Genomic DNA, 26,214 nt, shown 5'->3' on the forward strand with positions numbered 1-26,214 from the left:
ATCTCTCGCTCTACGACGTTAAGTGACAGCAGAGGAGAGAAACAGCATTTGAGATGGAATGAGTGAAAGTGATGCAGCTGAGGGAGGGTGAGGTACAGAAAAAAAGTTACGGGGTGAGTTTAAAAATGGCCACATTCTAAATGGACGGAGTAAATTGAGACCAACAGGGTTGGAAAATAGGACACATAAATTTAGGACTCTCGATATTTTTCACTACCTCTTTCTCTCTCTCTCTCTCTCTCTCCCTCCCTCTTCCTCTCGATCGTTCTCTCTCTAGAAAAGGGGAACACACACAGTGGGTTGTCACATTTTCTAAACCAGGACAATAAGAAGGTAAGAGGCGACTAGCAGTGGGGCATTTACACTGAGCCACGCTGCACAGTGTCTCTACAGATGTGGATGTATCTCTCTGAGCTGAAATGTGTCCCTTTAGGTGGAGCTAGCAGAGCTGCCAATCATGATGTGTCACCACCTCAGTAGACATGAGCCACTGCATTATCCTCCATTTTGAAAAACTGCTGCGTTAAAATAATGACAAGCAAGTTGGATAAAGAGAGACATATCAGTGTTTGTGGAGAACAAAGCATCCAGTCTTTAATACAATTTTAACAAAAAAAAAAATCAAAATGGTTTATTTTGGGGGGTTTTTATGTGTTCAATAAACATTTTATTTTGTGCAGTTGGTAAAAGAAACTAGATTCAAACTCAGGATATATGCAGGGTCTGAAAAGTTCCATATAAGGAAATTTCCAGGTCAATCTGTCATATCCAGTCAAACACAGCTGCATAATAGAGAGTGCTAGACACACAGACAGTAAAAAGCATTAAAGAGAAGCACCCAGGAACAAAACCGGACAAAGGGAGCAGCAAATAAAAAGGAAAGAGAACATATCCGGGATGAAAGGATAGATCAGAAAGCTGTTACATGGGGTTTACAGTGCTCTGCCGGACACAACAAAACCCATGAATGAACTAAATAATTAGGGGAGAGAGATGTGAAAGAGACAGAAAAAAAAAAAGGAAGAGAAATAAAAACTGAAAGAGAGGAACACTGAGAGAGACATCAGGCAGAGGAACACTCGCTTTTAATTCTCTCATCATTTACAAATGCTCCTAATTGCGTCTATGTTTTTAGCAAGGACACGGTGCTGCCAAGCCGAACAACACATTACATTAATAGAGTACAGGACCTCAGTGATTACTGCAACAATAGGTGCTATTGTAGGACATTAATTGGGAATATAAATGTGGGCGCATTTATGTTCAACCCGCTGGACTAAAACCCCCGAGAGGACATGCTGAGTGTACCTCAAACAGGAAATGATGACTAAACAAGTCGCTTTCTTTGTGAAAAATTTAAAAAAGGACTATTCCCCCTAAATGTAGGGTTAACATAAATACAGAGGACAAGACGGAACAAAACGAGGTACAGACATTAATTGCTCCTCTGAATTCACCTCTGAGCTGTGATTAAATGCTCACTTTGCTTGCGCACGCACACACACACACACACACACACACTACTCAACAATTATCCTTGGACACAGTTCAACACCAATTCAACACTCCTATCATAGAGCCCGTTTCCTCTGAAGAATTAGCGCACATGTACACACACACACACACACACACACACACACACACACACACACACACACACACACAGAGACAGATGACACAAAATCGCTCTCTCTTCTTACAAAAGGCTCGGACACCCACAGGCAAACGACCACATTGGAAACGATGAAAAGCCTGAATTATTTGGGCAAAAGTTAATTGATCACATCCTGCTGTTTTGTTCCACCAGAAGCCTGCCAGTTACACAAAAGATGGCAGGGAACAGATTTGTTTGTGTAGGAGTGCATGAGTGTGCGTTTATGTCGGTACGTGTATGTGTGTGTGTGTGTGTGTGTGTGTGTGCAGGAGTTGTGTTAAAGCCTCGAGAAAAGACAAATGTGATGGTGATGTTGCAGCAGCAGCAGCAGCTAGCTGTGGATCTTGTATAGCGATTCTTCCATTACAGAGCAACCTATTTAATATTCATACATTAATTGCCCTTGTAACACACGTCTTTCCGTATATTTATGAAAGCGTGTGTGGGCGTGTGCCTGTTTTTATGCGTCTGCCTGCGTACGTTTGCATGTGTGAAAATGTTATTCATATTATATTATCGTTTCCCTCAGGTCATCAGGGTTGGCTGCTTTCTCTTTTTTTTTTCATTAATTGCTGACGATCATACATTTAAATCCTATGCAGGAGAGGATGCTATCTCTCTCCTAATCTACAGCACCAGCAGCCTCCACTCATAGATTAGCTCGCTGTTCGTATTATGTGGTGGCCCTGGGGTGATCAGCGACAACTACAGCTATTTGTACCACTACAAAGCCATACCTTCTAGACAAGCTGAGGAAAATGGCTCTCCATGTCTTGATAATATGAGCATTAGCCAAAGCTTTAGATCATACTGATTACTGCGGTCCAACAGACACTTTAGAGGGACAACAAGCAGGGTGGTGCTGGAAACCACTACAGACAAAAGACTGGCAACTACAGCCATGTTGGCTAGGTAACAATGTACACAAATTCGCATAAACGCACACGCGGATGCACAAGGACACGCACACACACACGCACTTAAACTGTTTGGATGCGTCTCCTCTCTCTTCTCTGTCTCCTCCTCCTCCTTTATCTTGTCCTGTCTTTCACAGATGTGGGTACAGCTGCACTCTATCCATCTTTCTCTCCTCCTTCATTCCTTCTCCATTTAGGCTGCAATTTCCTCAGCAAGGAGGCAGCTTCTCTTTTTCATGTAACATCGGCTATGTTGGATAGATGGCCATACACCTGCTGCTGCACTCCCTGCAAACACACGCTCTATGTCACTCTGCCTTTCCCTCTCTCTCTCTCTCTCTCCGTCTCTCTCCTTCTCTCTTCCTCAGCCATGCGGCCATGCACTCAGTGCACTCATCCTCTTACTTACCGCCCAACCCTCCCTCACTGATCTTATTCATTGATATAGATGTGAGTGGCCTTTGCCTCCATCCATCTCTCTCCTCCTCCGCCTTCTTCTTCATTCCTTGTTAATACTGGAGCTGCCTGCCTTCCTCATCTATTTAACTTTCAAGCTTATACACAAGTTCACTTTTTTCCTCTGCACTAGTAGTAACTACAGCACATAGCCACATCCCACCAGCAAACTGTATGTAGAGATGCAACCTCTGTAGTGGCTCTGCTGCCAATTTTTAGTCCTGAGTTACTGCTGCAGTTTAGCTCCATCCCCAAGAGGAATTGTTCTAAAAAACACAGTTTTGTTCTCATTACAGATGCCACAGAGTCATAAGGCTGATTGAGAGAAAGACTCCATTTTTTTTAAAGTCTTGGGTATGATACTGGACTGGATGGAGGACTGGATCTCCTATTGGCACACACGATGCTGTGCTTATCTTTGTGCTTCATCACCACAAACACAAAGCAACACTCCTTGTAGATGCATATGTGAGCAGAAAAATGTTATCCTGATTCAGTTTGACTCTTCACATGGCAGTCCACTCCAGAGGATACATTTTATGGAATTATCTTGTACTGTTCCTCCAAATTCTTTTGCTATTCTGCCTGCACTAAAAATCTAAATGCTGTATCCTTCGCCGTCTGTGTTGCTCCCTGTTATCATCCTTCCTTGGATGTGTAATGAAAAAGGAGGGGTTGTCTTGCCAACTGTAATAGCAGCATTTGGCCTTCAATCTTGATGGCTGTGCGCTCGCGTGTGTGTGTGTGTGTGAGGCTGCAAGATAAACACCTCATATTGCAATCCCTATTTCCCAAACTTTCTCCATTTCCTTGAGACACTCACTCAGAATAAAAAACCCTCCCTTCCTCAATTTTTCTTAAGCTCTATAACTCGATCTTTCATTCTATCTTCCACAATTACTTTCTATCGCTTTTTTTCCCCATCTCTGCTATCCATATGGAAGAAAAGTTTTCTCTCCTTACTCTGTCCTCTTCTCTCTTCATCTCTCTCCAGTCTCCCTCCTGTCTCCCTCCTTTCCTCCCGGCCTGAACTGTGTCAAACTCTGTCTCCTCTTCTGCTGTTGACTCAGCCTTTGTCCTCCACCCTCCATCACCTCTAAAGGCAGCCACAGCTGATCTGCACCGGCTTGACCAAAACCCCTAACACAGTCCCTGCCTGTCTTTAACTTCTCCTCCCCTACCTGCTTTCACTCAAAGTAGAATTTCTTCCACCCAATCTCATCCTCACTATCTCAATTTCTCCACTTCCCCCATGTCTCTCTCTCTCTCTCTCCCGCCTTCTGATCCCTGTGTATCGTATTTTTGCCACTTCATTGTCTCAGACCATTAGGCAGACACAAATCCGTTTGGAGACTGAGCCTTTAGCGCAGCCCCGTCCTCGCTCTCCTGGGTCCCGGTGCAGCCAGGAGGAAGCTCTCAAGAGAGGCAGGCTCTGGCTTGTGGCCAGGGAAATCCATTTAAACCTCTGCCACAAAACACTGCTTTTTCCTGCTGCCTGGTGCACTTAGGGCACGTGTGCTTAATGAATGATACTATCCCCACACACACACACGCACACACACACACATGCACATGCATTCCTCAACCCCCCCCCCCCCCCACACACACACACACACACTTCTTCCCTTTTCCCTCCTCCTCCTACATCCCTGCAATAAAACACAAACATAAATTCTCTCATGTAATGTAGCCATCCATGAGCCTGGAGCGCTCTTAAAAGATTTATATGTTTTTAGGACATACTGTTATTGGGGTTGGGGGTTAAAGAGACATGGGGCAGAGAGAATGGAAATTTAAGAAAGTGTGTGCGTGTATTAAGACTGTACTGTGAGAAAATGTGGATACTGTGCAGCATTCTTTGTATGTGTGCTTGGAAGAGCACAGTTTTAAATGGGAGTGGACGGTTCCCTGCCATTTCTCTCCTTGGCGCTCTAATGAGAAGGAACAGAGAGAAGAGCTTCAGTGGTGGCCTCTGGCCTCGCCGTGTCACTGCAACTCATGTCTCTGCTGGTACAACGACCTGTTGACACCAGAAGGTCAGCAGACAAACTGGAGGACGGTGACGTAGAGGCGGAGATGGCTGAGATAAGACTGTCAGACTCTATGAGGCCCCAACAGCGACCAGCAAGTTCTCAACAAAAGAGGCAACTGTTTTAATAAAGGTTTCACTTTTCAAAGTGTCCCTGCATGGAAGCCGCATTAAGTATAGCTTTTCCTTTAACTGGTTATTATTTAATGCAGCTGGATTTGTGCACAAAGTACCAAATGAATGAGATGATTTTGTGGAAAGGGGTCCAAGCCCAGATCCCAGGCGGACACAGATAAAGCAGCAGCAGATTGCTTTATCCCATTAGGCAAGGACTAGTAAATAAGCAGAGATCTAGCTCTCTGTTCTGTTGCAATCTCCAGCTGATCCTGTCACTGGCATCAGCACTGTTGGCAGTTTGTCTTTCAAGTCAGACACCCAGCTTACCCTGCCTGTCTGTCTGGAGTTAATACTGATGCAGTATGGTGGTAGGGGATGAGACGAAAAACCCTCAATCAGTCAAACCAGTCAAAATGGCTTCTCTGTTTTGAGCAGACTAGAGGACAATGTAGTAAAGATCGGTGCAAATGTGTGCACAAATCCCAAAGGAGAATATGGCAGACATGCCAACACACTGATACCATTTAGATACCTACATAGCAAAACTGCTGCAGTAGTTTCAGATGTGTAACCATGTCTAGAGTCTTTAAATCCATCTTTTCTTGATGAAAAAAAATAGTTGTGTATGGTGACGTAATCTATCTGTGACAAGATTTCACAGGAATGACAGCAATAGAGTAGTGATTGACAGCAAAGTGCAGCCAATCGAAATGTAATTCAGCAGAGACTAGAGGTTGTAGAGAGGACTGGCCCTGCTAGTCTTACTGCACTACAGCTGCAATTTAATAAGTCAGTGTGTTATCAGTGCTGAACTTTAAATAGCAAGACTAAACAATCAAAATAGAGCTGCATTAAGTGTGGTTTGGAATAATTCTGTAATTGAACATTTTATGTGGTGCCAGTTATCACAGGTAAGTGCAGGACACTACATTTATCAGTGCTGACCAACACTTTCCATTCACTGTTTCCAAGTTGAGCCTCTATTTATATTTCAGCACTTTAACACGGGGACAACCTGTACTATTTGGAAATCAGTGCGGTTTTGCTGAGTAAAGACTTTGAGTTTCCTACCTTGGCAGCCATGATCATGGAGGAGCCTCCGCGAACTCCCAGGATGGGGATATGGGTCTGGGCTGAAATGAAGTCCAGGATCTGGGCGATGGCCTCCTGGTCGGTGTCATCCCCAAACACCACACCCTGCAGCCAGTGCTCCGTCATTAGGTCACAGATGCTTTTGATGATGCTTTTAGGGTCCGTCTCATTCATGGTCAGCACCTCCACGTTGGGCGCCATGTGGAGGAAGTCCTCCTTCTCCCGGGCCCCGGCCAGCGCCACCTCGCTGAAGTTGCCCACGAGGACAACGGCGATGCTGAGGCCGCGCAGGATGTTGGGCAGGGCCATGTGGTGGGGAGGGGGCTGAGGGATCGGGATGTAGTGACCGCCACCGCCGCCACCGCCGCCGCCCCCTCCCCCTCCCTTTTCTCTCCTTGAGTGGCAGGCCGGGGGCAAGTGGAGAAGGCAGAGCAGCAGCAGCAGGAAGGAGAGGCAGAGAGAGGCGCTGGTGCGGCGGTGGAGGGACGGAGGCGGGGGTGGATGTCGGGGTCGTACTCGCATCTCTTGCTCCTGGGCGACCGAGGGGGCGGAGGAGGAGGCCCCAGCGTGGCCGTGAGGGGGGGAGGGGCTGCGACAGCCGCAGACAGGCATGGTGGAGGAGTGGGAGAGTAATACCTGGAGAGAAGGAGGTGGAACAGAAAGAGATGGAGATAGAGAGAAAAAAGAAAAAAAAAAGTGGGGTAGGCAGAGATTTGATAAAGCAAGATAACAAGAGAGAAAATAAAGATAAAAAAGGGAGAGCAAGAGATGGAGAGAAGGAGATAGAGGTTAACATAGCACCATGCAACACTGATTGAATCAAGTGAATTGCCGAGAGGCTACATGCAACATATGAATCAGTGGATATCAATGTCAGTCCACAGAAATGGGGCAATGAAGGGAGAGGATGAAGGAAGAGCAGGAAACCTTGTGGAATACGAGGCTTTAAACACACAATGAGGGATGAGAGAAGAGGTCACACTTGACACACATAAATAGTGCATAAACACACACACAGATACATGGTATGATGGCATATGGTTTACATATAATCTCACACCGATCAATAATTCATGTGGAATGTTCCGAAGAAGCATTATGGTATCTATTATGGAGGATATAAACTCTCCCTCCAGATGAGATGCTGGCTTCTTGACTGGGGGAGACGGGAGGAAAGGAGCAACAGAGGGAAGGAAGGAGGGAAGAAGTCGTACAGAGAGAAAGGGCAGATGGAGGCGAAGACGCCAACTCCGACTGACTGACAAACTGTCTGGAGCGAGATGAGTGACATACCAACCCGAGACGCAGACAAACTGACTGACGCTGAAATTGATTAAGTGATTGACGGCGGAGATGCTCGGAGCCACTCGCAAGGCTTTGATATGATACCCTCCCCTCCTCCCTCCTTCAACCCCTATTGGCCTAGTTTAGCACTCACAGTTGCTTGCTGTCCATCCCTCCATCCTTCCACCTCCCTCCAATGTTCTACTTGACCGTATCTGTCTCTCTCTCTCTCGGACTCCCTGCTCTCTGTGCTTATTTATAGAGCTTTTCATTAATGGGGGTGCAGGTTGGGGGGGGGGGGGGGGGGGGGTGCAGGTGGGCCGGTGAAAAAGGCAAAAAGAGAGAGGGGAGAGAGGAAATAAGCAAGATCCAGAGAAGACGGAGGAGGAAAGAGATGACGGCAGCAAGGTGGGAAAACAGCAACACAGCTGTAGAAACAGGCAGACATGAAAAAGACACCGTCACCTCTCTGAGAAAGATGTATGTGCTCTGTATGTTTACATCTGAGTGAGTGGGAGGGCATGTGTCCTCTTGAGTTTAACAGCATATAGTCTGTGTAGGTGTGCCGTCGGTGGGAATAGATGTTCACTCTGGTTTTGTGGGCAGAGATAACCAGGACGGTGGGGGTGTAGTTGCTCATAAACTTGTTCTGAGTGGTGTATTGTGTGTATATCTCATACATGACTGCCTTTAACAAGGCAGATGGAAGGTACAAAGAAGAACAAAAAAACAAAAACAATAACCACCCCGCGAAGCTGACAGCTAATAAGACAGGAAATGACAGAGAGGACAGAAAAAGCACGAAGGAGATTGAGAGAGGGATAAAGGGATGTATGCAGAGATGACAGAACAACTTCTTTAGGGAAAACTAATTGCTGGAGGTTCGTCAGCTCTAATTACAGGTCCCTGTGTTAATAGTCAATTGCACACCACACTCCAGGAAGGATGGAGAGGCGGGAGGGAAGGAATGAGGGAGGGATGATAAGAGGCATGAGGAGACAGAAAAGGAGGAGGGGGGGGGAGTGGGAGGAAACAAGAGAAAGACAGAGAGTGTAAAACCAAGGAGGACCTTGGTGAGACGCAAGAAAGATGAAAGAAAGCAGAGAGGAGGACACGCGAAGAGGAGAAGAAGAATGGAGCGACAGAAGACAAGAGACGAGGAAGAAGGGATGGGAGAGGAGGAACAGGAAGAAAGACAGAGAGGAGGAGAGAGAGTTACAGAGTGAGACAGAGATAGAGAGAGAGAGAGAGAGAGAGACATGCCCTCTTTGAATCTGGACTTCTCTGGCAGCACTCTGTTTCCATGGCAACAATTAAAATAGGCCTACATGCGCACACATACAGACACAGTTGATGGACACAGAGATACACAAGCGCGCACACACACACGTTTCGCAATAAGCATTGATCATGTAAATGCAGTGATGTAGTCCGGCGTACCGCTCACTCTGCTGTGCATCCTTGCAGTGGGCGTATTTTTACACACCAATTCCTCTAACGCACACATTAGCATAGAGACGTCCGACACATTTTACACGTGAACACACACACACACACACACATACACACAAACACAAAACACACTCTTCTTCATGCATACACACCCAATTCACCATCTCGCTCTCCCCCATCTCTCCCTGTCACACACACACACAGTAGCCTGCAGCCGCACACACACACACACACCGGCACTCGACAGACACACACACACACACCCCCCCAGGGTAGAGATTATATTAGCCAACGCACTGTGTAACTCCAATGATCATTCAGAAAAATTAGGCCATTAAAAAGTCCCATAGTGAGTCAAAGAATGTCTCATAAAGAAACACAAAAGGCATGTATTAAACTGTAGATTACACAAGCAAGGTTATGACACTAAATGACCCCATTTCCCCGTCAGCCAGCCCTCGCCTCTCACCCACCATTTGCTCTATTAGCCACACCAACGCACACAGCAGCCGTATCAGTTACACACGGGTGGGCTGCAGATAGCCTTCACCAGCCCAAGACCCCTGAGGTCCAAACCCCCCCCCCCCCCCCCCCCCCCACCTCACACACACACACTTTCATGCTTTTTATAAACCTTTTTTTAATAGGGAAAGTTTTGTGAATGCACGTGCACAAACATATTTAACAATGGAAAAGTTGTTTATTTAATATGTGTATACACTTATTTAAAATGTGGAAGAAAAAATGTGTAAAGAGAACCGTCTGAACACACTTTCATCTTATTCTTTAGTATTTTGTGCGTATTTCTTATTAGCAGGAAAATGTTGGCCTCGTTGATCTTCTAGCCCCACAAACTCCTGTAATAATGATTTATTTTACAACATACAACACATTGTATTCTTTTCTTTGTGATCTGGATAACATATGTATAACATATGCATATGTTATTCTTTTTTTCCACAAAGAAAAGAATACAATAGAATAATTTGCGATTAATTTCAATCGAAAAACTAGTTTGATAATCAGATAATTGCTTAATTTTATGAAAGGAGAAGACAAAAAATAATAATAATTCATTAAAATAATGATTAGTTACAGAAATAGTGTAGATTACCTTTCATTTTTTGTTTCCCTGAGTTTGTTTCAGTTGAACATTACGATTTCCAAGAGACTGCAAGACATGTGGTAAACACATAAATTCCTGCTCACATAACTCAAAAGCCTACAGTATGATGACTAAATATTGGTGACTTATTCTTACAGGATATGAAGCTATGTTTGCTTTCAAATGCAGAAAATATTTCTACTAATACAGGAGGATTAAGGAACAGTACATTTCTTCTTTTGGTACTCCGGTCCCTGTTGCCTGGTTATGACAGCTTCAGCCTCTGTTACTGTACAGATGCAACAAGGCATCGGCCAATTAGGTAAGAACACAGTGTTTCAGGTAGTAACCCAACCAGACAAAACCAGGTACTAAGTGGGCCCAAATGGACAATAAACAGGGTAATAGTCATTAATGAATGTCAAGGCCAACATGGCTCATATTGTTGTGGTGGAAAGTTGACAGAGCAGGGTATATGAGGCCTGAAGCAGATATTATAGCTCTGTAACTGGCTCTCCTGTTTTTTTATTTTTATCAGCTATAAATCCAACAATTATGACTAGCAGGGAGCCCACAGCATATCTCTGCATGTGTCAATGCAGACCAACTATTACAGGGCAGGTGGCCAGTGTATGGAACAAACACTAACTGCATAAACAATCAGGAAAATTAGCTTGCCAGTCAATTAACATACCATGGCTGACCTTACAGGTGAACAAACAGGCACCATAGTGTTCAACTTTTGTGTTTAATACATGTGGCCGAACAGCACTCTGTTCCAATCACAACCTATTTTGCCCTCACGGTAATAAATCCACACAGGACAGAGAGAATTACTGCTGAGAATGGTTTGTGCGAGGTGGGCAAAATGAATGCGTGTGTGTGCGTGTGTGTGTGTATTTGATGACTGCGGTTTGAAAGGTTGTAAACAGTGCTAGCAGTGGCTTGGTTTCCCTGATGCATTTTTAGAACTGACATTTATGTTTTTTGTTCAAATGAAAGCCAGCAAAAAAAAAAAACGTAACCTTAGCGCTAATCTTTGGCTGAGATGGTTTTGATTCGAAATTGATTCAACCGCAGACAGCACATGACAATATTAAAAGCACTTTTCAGTCCTTGGTAGCATTTTGAGAAGGCGAGCCCCTCTGCCCTGGGGATGTGACTGGGTCACGGAGCGGGTCACTGCTCACATACTGATGAGAAGAGAAATCAGCTGGATACAGGGAATCGCTGCCAAACCTACGATACGTGAGAATATGAAAGAAATGCTGGTCTAATGTGTGAACTCATTATAAACTGCCCTGATGAATATTCATGCAGCCTGTCTGTGCAGCCTGCTGTGGAGGTGGAAGGTGTGTGTGTGTGTGTGTGTGTGTGTGTGTGATTATGTGTTTGGACCTGTGTCTGTACATGATGTTCTGAAGCAGCCACTCACCAGCCCCCTCACCAAGGCAGACCAGCCAGGCATCGCAATCACATGTTCACTGAGGCTCTAGGACCAATATACTGGCATAATGGTATCTATTTCCAGAAAGAGGGGACATTGAGGCGCACATCACTCTCTTCCTCCCCTCATTCCCTCTTTCTCTTTCTTTCATTTTAACTCTATTTATGTACAATGCTTCCTCTCAATTCTCCCACTTATCTCTCTCTTGCGCTCGCACTCTCTCATCGCCCTCTTCTCATTATGTGGTAAGTGTCAGGTTTGTCGATGGTGTTATTTGCATGAAAACTGGAGGACAAAGGCGACTAGCAATTTTTCACATTTATTGCCTGGTTTGATATTTAGGAGGACAGCAGAAGATGGCACGGAAAAGACTATCTCTCTATATCTCTCTGGATGGTTTCAAACCTTCTCTGGTGCATGTACATTATCTTAACCGCTAAGTCAGGCGTGCTGTAGTGGCTTCATTTCTCCTTTTAATTGAAATGAGAATGTCATGATGAGCGGCTCACGTATCAGAAGCAGCAGCCGCAGCAGAATAAGTACCAGGAGTTTGAAAAATTGCCCGTTACGTCAAACCCACGCACACTTGAGGCTACTTACAAGTATAATTCCTTTGTCAGCGCTAGCTTGTGATTTCATTATAAGGAATGAACAGACGAGGAGGAGAAACTTCATCTGTGGCTTTCAGCGTTCTGCGGGGACAGCTCGGGCAGGTTCGTTCGTTAAAGACTCGAAATAGTGATTATTTTTGTCAGCGATAATCTCGTGTTGTTGAGATGTTTGGCACCATATTGTGCGTTCTTTGTGTTTCAAGGCTAAACCCCTCATGTGGCACCTTGCCCTGACCCAGAACAAGTGCTGACAGGTGATGAAAGAAAACGTTACCTGGACAACCTCTTTGACCACACAGCAGCGAGACGTGGGGGCGACTGATCACACACACACACACACACACACACACACAAACAACCTATGGCACCGTGGTGGGTTTGAGGAAGGGAACAGACTACCTAGGGCCAAAACTGAAACACTTGCCGTTACCTTCAATTGTCTATTTAAGTATAGTTTGCATTATTAGCTCATTTTTTATAGTTTTGAAATCAGATGTTTTTTAAATGTAAAAAGCTACAAGCAACTAAAACTTGTCCTATGCAGACAGTAGCAGAAATATCACTTCTAGACAGATTTTGACAGATTTAGTGTCACTTCGGGCTCATCAGCAAATGAATATGTAGATTGTGAGATGTGGATAATTAGACATACAGATGTTTGTCATGTATGGAATAATTATGGCAGGAGGAAAGCGGTGGGGGGCACAGTCACTCCCTGTGCATAGGGTCTATGATTACGCCTCTGCACACAATTCCTACTTTATTTATAAGTTCAGTGTGTGTGTGTGTGTGTGTGTGTGTGTGTGTTTGTGTGTCCCTTACAGCTCTACAGCTCCCCTTCTTGTCCGTGCCACTGCTCTGGGTCTGCTGCTTCCACGATGAACAGGAAGAGTCAGGGCCCAGCTACTGTAACTCAACTCCCTCCACAAATCACAGACAAGCCATTTACAGAGCCGGTCCACGCTGTGTTAAACCATTTCAGTCTAGACAAGATGTGTGTGATATTTAAAGAGGGAGTTCTGCTGAAACATTCATCAATATTATCCACAGGACTATACTTTATTTTCCATTTGACTCTGACAGAAGAACGAAACACGCTCCAGGCATCATCTGGAATAAACTATTGACTTAATATCATTTAATTTTTGTTTCTTCCTAATATGCACATATGTAGGTAACCTATTTTCACATAAAATTCTCTAGGGCATACAAGAAAAGGAGCAGTATGCAGGGATTTACATTTGCTTATATTGATGGAATGATGATGTTCTTATGTGTGCCAAGATTTTATGGTACTAGTCATATGTGACAACTCTGATGTACAGTATATGTCTTATACTGTATGTGTGATATTGATGTTTGACATTTTGTCTGTAATCCTGCTGTTGCAATTTTGTTTCTGAAACTTTGTCATTAACTTATATTTTCATTGAGCATATCTGTATTTTCAAAAATGATGCAATTGATTAAATTTGGGCATGCAGTGGGCTACCAGTTTTTAAGCAAACAAAGATTAAACAGTGTAATAAAGGTATGCTTCGTATATCTCTGTCTGCTGTAGTGTTATTAGGAGGTTCAAAGGAGTCTGTCATTCCATCACAAAGTGCAGTATGCAGGAAGATGCCAGGAGAACAGAAGGTACAGGCAGGCAGGGAGCGCATTTATAAAACCATTACTTAATGTATTATGAGTTCCAACATTTACAGGAAATTGGTTAGGAGTGGACTTAATATGACAACCTGAAGTTGATCCAAAGAGGCTGCTTACACTTGGTTTTACAATGCGTTACGCTGATCTGAACACGAGTGGACAGCCGAGACGCATCGCTGTTCACACCTGTGTCTATCATGTGTCTCCAAGGTGTCCAGCTGACCGCTTGTGTTCAGATTTCGTTACTGCCTATGTCACTTCCACTAGAAGGGCAAAGGGCCCTGCACACAGTTATTACGTCAGTCTGTCACCAGACAAGCACCAAATTTGTTCTGCATGGGCTGGCTAAGAAAACAAAAATGTTTCAAGAACTAATACACATGAGCTATTCCAAATGTTGAGATTGACACTGTGATCAAAACCACCACCACGTCCTGCATTGATGACATATTTTCCTCTTATGTCCTTGTCAGGGACGCATCAGGACACATTAGTGTTTACACTACAAACGATATGTGTTAAAATGCATCCCAGACCACCTTGGCAAGTGGTTTGAGTGATTGGATCACAATGCATCTTGGTGGTTGTTTACACTTGTATTTAGCGCTGTCCACTTGTGATCCCAATCCATCTGCCACTCTGGCCAGTGGAAAAAATGAATTTCCTACACAAAGTTGCTGGTTCGCTGTGTTTCTTTATGGGGGTAGATAACTGGTTCACACTCCAGCACACACTCCAGCATAGTAGGTGGCAGTGATGCACCTTAACGCTGGTTGCCACCTGCAATAAAATGGAAAAAAGAAGAAGATAGCGCTGCACACCCAGCGGCAGGCCGAGGAAACGGTGGTAGGAGCGGGAGAGCTGCCTGGGCTTGTCAGGCAGAGATAATGTTATCTTCTGCCTTCTGCTTAGAAGTACAGCAACGTAATATGATATAGTCTCTAGCTTTTGTTTCATATCTAGTGGTGGCAAAAAATGTAGTTGTACATTTCCGATTTATCGTTAGCATAGTTAGCATGCGTTAGCACATGTTAGCTTGGAGGGTTAACTTGGCTATATTATATGAATGTCGCTGTTACCCTGAATGTCCCGCCGAACCCCGTTCAAACATCAAAATAGCTCAATAAAGTGTTGCTTGTTGCCACACATATGATGTACAAGTAGTAAATAATTAATAATTCAATAATTAAAAGTATTTTGCATGATCCTTCTGGTAAATTTGGCATTCAAATGAGATGCAAAATAGTAATTAAATCATCACTGAAACTCATGCCAATGGATTTTCTGATTGCTTATGCTGCTGTAGTCTTTACATTACTGTGATACTATAATATTGATTGGCAATTGTATATGAGACCAAGATGACATGATAAATAGTAATAATAGCAAATTGCAATAGTAAAAAGCAATTTATCATTTTGGCTGGTAAAAAAATCAGTCTGGCCAGTAATTTTTCTGGTAGATGAAAAAGTTCATTTTGGACTCTGCCCAAGATGCATTTTAAAACCAAGTGTAAACAGGGTCATACTTGTTGGCACGAAGCTTTAACAGTCTGTAGATCATATTGCGATGTTGGATGCGATGTAAGGTAAGACCTTAGACAAATCTTGCTGCTTTCCCCAATAACAAGATAGTATGAAGTGGCCATCCTTAATGAATCAATAAAATTATGATGATCATAGATCATTACAGCTGGCCTCCAGCCAACATTCTGTGTGACTATAGAAGCAGAGGAAAAAAAAAACTATAAATGCTGAACCCGAGAACTGTTTTAAAGGCCCAACTTAACCAGAGACTCATGGGCTTCTACAGCTTCCCACAACTATTCAAACTTCCCAGCAATTCAATTATTCCTTCTGTGGACACTTGACTGCACTCAAACTGCCCTTTAATCTATGGTCCTGTGGCCCTCCACAAGATAATGCAGCACTTCCTAGGAATAAGGTACACAACTATCTGCTGCAAGTCTTTGCCCTGATAATGTTATACACTACTCTTCATTGGGGTTCTCTTTATTATCAAGTATCAGAGGTTCATTCCATCCCTATCCTGCAGAATCATTTCCTCTGAGGTGACTCTGGCCCTGTTGTCAGGGTATATTTGTGCACCTGAAGCAAGTGCTCAATGAAACACCAATTTTGCATTGTATGAGTTTTGTCCAATCATGCAAGATGTCTGCAAGATGGCCGACATTGGTTTTCTTTTTGCATTGCCATGAACAGTCACTTTTACAACTATTCTGAAAGGATAGGTGTCTAATCTTACAAAAAACACGTTTGATATTAAAATATTGCCCTCAACTGAGTAATCACAATGCAGATCTCTCAGCAGCTGTTCCAGGCCACAGTGCTGCCCAGTGAGCCTTTACACAGTCCAAGGATGCTCCCATAGGAGACAGCAGAGCGCGAGGGGAAGAGTATGGTAACACCAGAGCCCCAGACTCACTTGGCTAATTTACTGGGCAGACACAGTCACAATGTGAACCATTTTCTCATCGTTTCCTCAGATGTGGCAGCTGCTGAACGGGTAAAACCACCTGCAGCTGTTTGATAATGTGCTGGTACTGCAGCTGAGGGAGTCACACACACACACACACACACACACACACACAAGGATAATACAAGATCAACTTGCTCGTCCACACACTTCCATCATGCCAGGAGTCATATCAGAGTGAAAACTGTTTTGTCTAGTCTCAGGTGGTGGGTGTGTGCGTGTTTGTCCACACTGTGTATCTTTGTGGACACACATGTCTGGTGCTACCCATCTTCCATCAGCTGTTTATTTTTGCATATCAAGTCTCCTATAGACACAAAGATACTTAAACACTTCAGACTGACAAATGTGTTTTGACAACACTCAGGAAGATAAGCATTTGGTCTAGGATCTCTCCCAGGGACACGTTTCTATTTACACCTACTCTGCCTCGCAGAAGAGACGCTTAATCTTCACCATGATTTGTGGCTTCAGCACTGAAATCCCTCTCTCCACCCTGTTCCTCTTTCTCATCCATCCTTACTTTTCTTTATTTTCTCTTACTTCCCTACCACCTCATTTTTATTTACTTTCCTTCTCTCTCCTCAGCTGCTTTGCATCAGCATTAGTGTTTGAGTCCATGTGTCATTGTGTAAGACCTTTATACAGGCGTTTATATGTGTTGAGTTATGCTGCAGACTACATTGTCTGTAAAGGTAAAGCTAGGGATAGGAAGAGCACGGTGCATTGAGTGACCCCCCGTGCCAATAACGGCGCTGTAATCACTTTAAATGTGTTTTATTGTCAGCTTTTCACAGATTAGAGCCACAATAATCTGTCCTCCTCCATCCATCTCATTCCAAGCTGTTATTTTTGGCACCAGGATTCTCCCTTTTTTGATTAGTGGGTGTGCAAGGGTTTTTTTTTTTTCTTCTTTGTGGGGCCTGTGTTTATATGTGTAGTGAGAAACAACAAGGTTGTATAGCAGGGTATCTGCACCACTCCATTGTAGGGGAAAATAATCTCAAGTGGATGTTGTGCTGGATTGGTTTCTTAAAGGAAGATACTGGAATACAGTGTGGATACAGTGCATGCTCAAAATCTGCCTCTTCAAGTGGAAATCAGCATCTCATGGGTATGGTTGGATACATCAAAACCCAAGCCCTGAAATATGCTTAAGTAAGAACATGGCCTAATCCGCTACTGTACTGTGTCTACCATATCTGCCAGTACAATACACACATCACTAACCCTGCAAAAGGAAGAGGACAAAGAGGAAAAGTCTGTATACAGGAAAACTAAATAAATGCCCTTCTTTTTTACACAGAAGTGTCATTTTTGACGTCCTAGTTATCTACTTGTAGGTCTTCTGACGTTTGGCAGCAGTTTAACTACTTGGTATAAATTTACCCTAACAAAATTCAGTCAATTATGTGATTTCGAGAGTCCACACGTAAAAACAAAAAGGTGATGTAAAATCACCTGCCCTCAATCTTTTACAGACCTCTCTAATTCACACCACCTGGGCTAACACACTGGAGGAAAGCTATCTCTTCACTCTCCCCTTAGGCTGAATATTGACTGATGAGTTTCATTTTCAGCTATCAATTCTGTTGCTAATTTTACACATTTCAATTAATTCCAGGTATGCTTGCTATGATTAGAAGCTGTAGGAGGATGGATTTCACTATCTCAGGTTGTGATACTGCCATTTTCAAAAGGTTTTCCACAGGAACCCATTATGCACACACAGACTGGAACTGCACACATCTCCAGCCTTTTTTCGGGTGTTGTTTTTTCGCATGATCATCACAATTTTCTTGCAGACGTAAGGCTGTCACGGCTGTCTTTCTAGCAGTCTTCCCGGGCTGGTGTGCCGAGCGTCTCTCCGCTGCGGGATGATGATGAGACTCCCCACAGGGATAATGACATCTAAGAGCATCTCTCCAACGGATGTCCCCCAGATTTAATCCCACCCAATGTTCAGCCTGAGAGTGATGCGCACCCCGGAGAAGAACAGTAATACTACATACAGACGCAGATAGACGGGCAGGTTTGCCAGCTAGACAGGCAGCAGCCGCTGTGATGCACAAGGAGACAGTTAGTCAGACTGGCCAGCTCAACTGCACCTATCCAGCAGGAATAGAAGCAGACATGAATAAACACACTGCCACAGGTGAACACCTAAGCATTGTGGATGGCACCAGAGTAAAACTGGTCTACACAAAGCTAAGACAGCTTTTCTAATCCTAGAACAGTTTGACAGGATGTCTACTGCAGACATACAACAGCTAAAAATGCCTTGGTGATGCTGGATAGTACGATGTGTTTCAGCTGATAATATACCATCCCCTGGATAAAAACAGCTTTTACACAAGCACCTGTTGCTAGTAAAGAAATACTTTCTCACATGTTCCCTTCCACAACAAGGTCAGCACAAGTGGTCAGCTGCACAATGACCACCTTGCAGCTGGTAGAGATTCAATGTCGTGCTTAAGGACACGTCTGTAGGTCAAACACTCAGTAAGGGGACGGCTTCAAAGACAGTCACCTCAGTTCCTATGGTGCCAGACTGCTGCAATGTCATAAAACTTCAAGAAGCTCATCACTGGTGAAATAGAGTTTAGTAAACATCAGAGATCACACTAATGTCACAAACTGCTCATTATCTGTCCTGCAGGAACTGAATCAATGTAAGGAGAGGGCTTTCAGACAGTCTAAATGAAGCTGTTATTAAATTAATAAATAATGCATGGAACAGAAATTGTTTAAATAAGTGTCATCTGCGGATTTCTTTGTATACTGAAATAGCTACATAGTGACAGTAACAGACATCTTACGAATGCTCTTGCATAATAGTTTTACAAAATAATTAAGTGCTCAGTTCTTAAATGCAAAATTTCATAATTTATTTCAATCCAATATGAAAAGTTTGAAGTCTGTGCTTCGTCGATATGACAGCTCCCTCAGCTGCTCATGCAGGATTGATAGGTGGGCACCATGTATTTGATGTTTCATTGATGCGTCCTTCCCTCCGTAGCGCTCAAACGTCTCCAGAGTCTCCTGGATCAGGTCACCAATGTTCTCTCTCTTCCGCTGACTGTATTCAATGTTATCTCCAGAGTTTATATTCATGTTCTTGAAGATTCTGAAAATGGGGAGGCTCTGTCTCTAGTAGGGCACCAGAGCCTCTCTCACCTTGTCTCCAGACATCAGCAGATGCTGCAGCACTTTCAGGATGGTGGTCATCACCTGACAGTTCCTTGTGTTCAGGGCATTCCTGATGGGGACAATGAGCTGGGGGATGACAGGCAGGATCTTGGGGCCTCCATGCTCCGGCAGGTCATGGACTCTCTGGCGTGCAAAGAACTCATACAGATGAACCATTTCACATGAGCCATCAACGAACAGAGGCATGTAGTGGTAGTAGTCCAGCTTCTCAGTCTCTACCTTCTATATAATACGGTTGCATACGGGCTTATGCTGCAGTGCTATTGGTAACTCTCCACGCTCAAAGAATGAGTGAAAGGTGGTTGGTTTGAAAGGGTGCTCCCGAAAAAGCCCATGCAGCCGGGAGACCTTCATTGTGAAACCTCGGGCTTTAGGCTCCTTCTTGTTCCTCAACATATCCTCAGGTCTTCTCCTGTTAAATAATGTGGTGAATCCAAGCTGAAAACAAAGTGCAATCTCGCTAATGCTGATTCTGTGACTCTCAAAATGTGATGCCTGTTATTTGAGGTTGTTGTTTAGTGGTTGCTATCACAAGGTGCTCTTGTTTTCCTATGAGTCAGACATAAAAAGGCTGTTTGGGGACATCAAGACATGCATGAACATTCTAAAAGCTTTATTTGAATGCTGTTGCTAAGCCCCTCTCCCTTGGTTACTGCTGCTATGCTTGGGTCGACCAATATGTTTTTTTCAGGGCCGATACCAATACAGATAACTAGTAATCAAGGATACCGATAACTGATATTAAGAACTGATACACATTTGCAGTAAAAATGAAAATCTTGGTGTCGAAATGTAGAATGCACGACTTAAACGCACAATTATGCTTCATTTATTACAGCAAAACAGTTTTACATAGCCTTTAGTTGGTTTCAGTTATTTATATGAAGTGGTGGAGAGTAACTAAGTACATTTACTCAAGTACTGTACTTAAGCACAATTTTAAAGGTACTTGTACTTTACTTGAGTATTTCCAATTGATGCTACTTTATACTTCCACTCCACTACATTTATTTGATAGCTTTAGCTTGATAGTTACTTTTCAGATTAAATTTTGACATAAAACAACATAATGATGAGTAATAAATTAGGCTACAACATTGTTAAAGATTAAACCAGTGGTTCACAAACTTTTTGGCTTGTGGCCCCTTACAAAAAAAGTGTGTATTTGTGTGTCACATCACAGATGTCTGTGTTGTTTTCAGTTAAACCAAAGAGACATTTCCCCTCGCATGGTTTCAAATAAATAACTGTTTGAGGTCCAATGAGGTTAAACTTCACAAAAATGCAAAGATTAAAGAAAGGTTCTGGAAAATTAATCCAAATTCAATTTTATGTAGCAGAACTATGTTTTTTTCTTTTTTCCTACCAGATCTATCATCTCAACACCCCTCAGATTTATCTCATGACCCTCACAAAGCAGTTCAAACAAGCTCCACCTCCAGCAGCTGCGGCAATAAAATGCTGCTTATTAATAATGCACTTTGTTAATGTATTTAATAGATCAGTCACAAGTGAGTACTTTTACTTTAATACTTTAAGTAAATTTAACTAGTAATACTTCTATACATTTAAGTAGGATTTTAAGAGCAGGACTTTTACGTGCAATGAAGTATTTTTACATTGTAGTATACTTTTACTTAAGTGAATGATCTGAGTACTTATTCCACCACTGCAATTGCAATCACATGGATGGTGAATATAATCATCACAAGTATTTGTATCTGAAATGCAGACATATAAGGACAATCCTATACTTGAACTAACTTTTCAAAGAGTTCAGTGATACAACAACTGTAAATAGTTCACTTATGAATATTCATGGATGCAAATATAACCAAATGGTGGTTCTGACTATGGGGAGCATATGTAAAAGACTATCTGACTCCCGCTCAGGTCAGGAGACCTCCAGAGCCTCTCGATGCCTGTCACCATGACTACCCGGAGGACTCCATTTGCAGCGCCACAGTCAGCAGAGTGAATCGCTCCAGTACCTTCAATTAGCAACCCATTATCATTCATGAGTTTGTTTGTGCAAAGCTGTAAGATTGAATTCCAGTTAGTCCTCCCTCCCTGCACTCGCCTGCTGATATAATGTAAAGGGAAGCAGAGGCGGCAGCACTACAGCGGCAGCCCTGTCCTCTGTTCCAGCTCCGCTGCCGCGCTCCATTGGGCTAATTTCTGCTCCGTTGAGGCCTGGCTCATCCCTGTATCTCCCTAGGACAGTGTCAGTTGTACTTGCAAGACACGCAAAGGTCATAAATTAGCAATAGGGCCCCTTGAAGGAGACATGCTGTTAAGCTTCAACCTGGTGGTACTCCTAAGAGGAGCTTTTAAGACACACTGTTTTGCATATAAATATATTCATAGATTTGGGTTTTATTTATTTCATTTGACAGTATAGCGCTGCCATTGTCGCTGCCCCTTGACAGTGAAAAGCAGAAAAGCAAAACTGCTCCCTCTCTTGCCTGAGCTGCTCGTCCTGCTGTCTCTGTCTTCATGAATAGCATAAAAACAGGAGCCATTTTCATTGTTTATCTCCACACAGATGCATTCAACACTCATCCAACACGACCAGTGGACAAAAGCTTTCTCTTGTTACCATCACAATACTGACTGCTCTATCTTCTCTGCTTTGATGGGATCATCCAACACAACAACAACACATTTCAGTTGTTGTGACATAATTAAAGGAGTGGTAGCGCGTGGTAACCAGGGCACACTGGCCTAGTAGCTTTAGTGGTGTGTTTCTGTCCTCCTGGCTGTTTTGTGTGATATAATGGTGTTGACCCCAGTGGCGCCAGACCCTCCATATTGAGTTATTATATTTATGCAACCGCTAAGCTCCTCTGCTAGTTCAAAATGCTGTCAACCGTCAGTAGCTGTGCATGGCTACGGCCTGCAGTGGACATTCGCAATTTCTGGGAGATAATTTAACAGAGAGCAACGAGAAGAAGGGAGAGGGAGAAGCAGACGGAGCGAGACAGAGAGAGTTAGAGTCAGAGGGGGAGAAGAAGTGAGCCCTGTATATTTTATTCAGTGGCAGCGGAGTACAATTCATAATCAGGGCCGACTGATTCACAGTTTTAATTAAAAAGTAGCCTTATAGCGCCGGTGGTAACATCTTGATTTATGAGGACCCGACCACAGGCTCCCATCCACCAGACAGAGTGAGTCCACTGTAGAGGAGGGGCGGGGGGGGAGAGGAGCGGAGGGGGTGCTAACGCTCATGAGGAGGGGAAGTGTTTCTCACAGCAAGGTGGTTGGCACTGTGGGCATATAACTCAGTGTGAGTGTGTCGGAGTGTGTGTGCGTGACAAGCATATGTGCAGGTCTGTCTAAATTCGAGCCCGACCAATATATCAACGTTTCAGTATCTGCGTACAGGTCAGTTGATAAGCCAGAAGGCCAGAAGACATGTTTGAGGTGATTTGGAAACAGTACTTGTCTACCAAAAAGTGAGTTTTTATATAACAATAAAAAATAAATTCAGAGGCTGATATCATTAACAGCCTAAAAAGTCCACTATGGGTCCGGCCCTTGACTGTATGTACATGAGCAGTTAACACTTAATGATGCATAACTTTGACCTGAGACGCACAAAAAAAGAGAGCATAAGGAAATATAGATGAAAAAAAAAGAAGATAGATAGGTGATCGTCTAGATATTGGCTGTAGAATAAAAAGCCTTTTGGAAAATGGCCAGCGCTGCAAATTTAACCAAGGCTGATGGAATTTGCTTTGGTCTGACAGTAATGTTAAGTTTATGTCAGCCCCTCCATTTAAATCACCACCATAACAGAATCCCTTGATACAGAGAGATTTTAATTAAAAACTGTGTGAGTGTTTGAGTGAGAGAGGAGAGATAAATGCAGAGAGAGCATGGAAGAAAAAAGAGAGAGAGAGAGAGAGGGAGAGAAATGGAGCATTAGATGTTGGAAAGATGATGCAGGAGAGTAAAGTAAAGGAGAGAACGGGGAAAAAGAAACAGGAGGGACAGAAAAAAAAGGGTGATTGCAGGAGTGAGATGAGTGGAAAGTGAGAGTTCATTCTGCATTGAAGTGAAAATAGAAAAGCTATGTGTGTTTCTACTTTCCTCGTGCCTGCGTTTATTTTCAATGGCTCACTGCAGTGTTCCTGGACTTTCTCCTGCTTCACTCTGTGTGTGTGTGTGTGTGTGTGTGTGTGTGTGTGTGTGTGTGTGTGTGTGTGTGTGTGTGTGCGCACGGATGTATCTGTGCAAGTGTTTTTGCTTCCTTATGTGCTCTCCCGTTCTTCGTCACTCTCGCTGATTGATTTTTTAAGGTCTGGCTCACTCGCAATCACGACAGAAACAGTAGTGAAAGTACACACACACACACACACACACGCGCAAAAACACAGAAACACACACATACATGCATTGACATGCGCACTGTACCGGCTCGTACTCTCTCACACTCAGGAGAAGGATGCATCAATTTGAATGATGCATACACATACTATGAAATAATCCATTTATGCATAAGGCACACAAGGCCTCAGTGTTAAGTAATGAACATGCAGACACTGTCTCTCAGCCTTAACCGTTCAAGCATGTCCATACCGACTCTTCAATTACACAACTGATCTATCACAAAAGATGCACACTTAAAGACAGATACAGCTAAACCGAGCGAAGCTGGAAAAGCGAGAAGATGCCAATTCTGTCTACATATCCTTACATAGAATCTTTTTTTTAAACGTATTTCTCATTTTTATCCTTTTTTAAAGTGTCTCCCTCCACTATAAGCAGACTGTAAAATTATTAGAAGAAGCTTCCCAGATGGCTGGTGTGTATCTACACTACATCGTCAGCAATGTGTAGTTAACACATGATGCACACTTGCGAGTGTGAAAACAGACGTATGGAAGATCGTTAATGACAAAAGCGTTGAGCAAGTTTTAATGTCTTCACTGTTCTCTGCACATGCATGTACATACCGTCAATCACATGTTGTCTTTCTCTTACTCTCTCCCTTTTGAACACACACACACACACACACACATACAAAGACTAGAGAGCACGATATGTAGATGAGAACTAACACCACACGGAGCAACCAGGGAGACAGTATCTCTGTCACCCTGAGGGTTTCCCTACTTCATAAAAGACATCAGTTACTTGGGCAGCAGTTACAGATAATGTCAGAAGGCAATTTTGTGGTGACAGATATTATAATTCCAGTGCACTTAAAATGAAATATATTATTATCCAGGTGTTAAAACAAAGATCACTCTTACATTCAACATTGGTTCAAATATGAGACTTTTCAGTATTAATATATGGCGATATTTATTACAAATACATCATGAGGACTTTATTTTATAAACAAAGAAGTCATTCACTGCTGAAACGCTCATGAAACTCAAATGGGTATTGAATTCAAATTTGACTGCTTTTGTGTGACTGATCCACATTTACATGGTCATACACAGATTGGTGCATGTTTTTGGCCTATTAAAGCCAAACTGTATCTATATATCTTCCTCCATACTTACCTTGAGGGTGGGACCTGTCAATCACCACCACACCTCCGTAATTGCTACGGCTATCAACATTATGATCAAAATTGCACCACATAATACTGGCTGCACGGCTAAAATAAATCCTTAGAAGGATTTATAGTTACAATTAAAGTGTGTGAAAGCACTACGAGCCAAAACAGCGTGAACCTTCTGTTGAGTGCTCAGTACGGAGTAGTAATATGGACTGTAGACATCCTATAGACCTACTAGCCTGGGACATTTTAAGGCTGATTTCCTTGCTACCCTCCACTGAATCTTATGATACTGTTAACTACGTGTTTAATGGAGCATCTCAGTGACCCAGCGGGCCATCGTGCATACCATGTACGGTCTCTCTCTGCTATGTTTGTTATCTCTGTCCAATGTGGAAATACATCTGTATATTTTTTGACATTCTGAGTCATACTATAACAGTAAAAAAGCCTTACAGTACTTACTGCTTTTGTCAAATCTACTAAGTATTAAGATGTTGGCAAACTTAGTAGGTCTAGGTCCTATTGATCTTCATAGTAGCCTATTCAGTCTGAGAATTGGAAACTACTCACAGACTCTCTCCTTCTCTCTCTCTCTCTCTCTCTCTCTCACACACACACACAAACACACACACACATTCTTAATGAGGGTGCCATCAGGGTCTGGCTGTGTGAGCGTGTTCTAATTGTCTCATCTTTCGAGGTGGCACATTCTTGGGTCGAGGCTTAATTTAACACCCAGTCCTCCTCTAACGCTGCTATTTACACCCCGCCCCATCACACACACACACTCACATACACTCAGGACTCACCCCTCCAAAGGTATTCTTGTACCCTAACCATCACCCGTCTCTCACATCCATGTCTCTGTACCCTCTCATCCTTCCCTCACTGCCCCATCACCCTCCAACACCCCCCCCCCCCCCCCTCTGTTCATGGTAAATTAATTGGCAAGCTGTTGTCATATGATACCAACTGTATTAAAAACAAGCAGGCGCTGATCCCCTTGTTATTTCCTCTGTGTACACTACCACAAAGAGCACACCTCTGCAGAAACAAGAGTCAAAGTGTTTAGCACCTTTAAAGGTTAGCTAACGCAGATGTTTCGGCAAGCTGGGTGGCTTCTTCTGCTGCACGTTTCAAAAACAGTGATACAGGTCAGCTATGTCCATTATTTTG

General features: G+C 43.3%; 1 protein-coding gene and 1 pseudogene across 1 annotated transcript in view; both read right to left on the reverse strand.

Moving 5' to 3' along the window:
- Window positions 1–213: 213 nt before the first annotated feature.
- Window positions 214–26,214, reverse strand: part of LOC121883873 (glutamate receptor ionotropic, NMDA 2D-like) — a 42,048-nt gene continuing 16,047 nt past the window's right edge. Inside the window, exons 5-6 of the mRNA XM_042392337.1 lie at window positions 6,245–6,901; window positions 214–273 (exon numbers count right to left, since the gene is read on the reverse strand). Coding sequence (XP_042248271.1) covers window positions 214–273; window positions 6,245–6,901 — 717 coding nt within the window. The remainder of the gene's footprint in view (window positions 274–6,244; window positions 6,902–26,214) is intronic.
- LOC121883487 lies at window positions 19,241–20,105 on the reverse strand (annotated as a pseudogene).

This window comes from Thunnus maccoyii, chromosome 18 (assembly GCF_910596095.1).
Source record: "Thunnus maccoyii chromosome 18, fThuMac1.1, whole genome shotgun sequence".
Taxonomy (NCBI): domain Eukaryota; kingdom Metazoa; phylum Chordata; class Actinopteri; order Scombriformes; family Scombridae; genus Thunnus; species Thunnus maccoyii.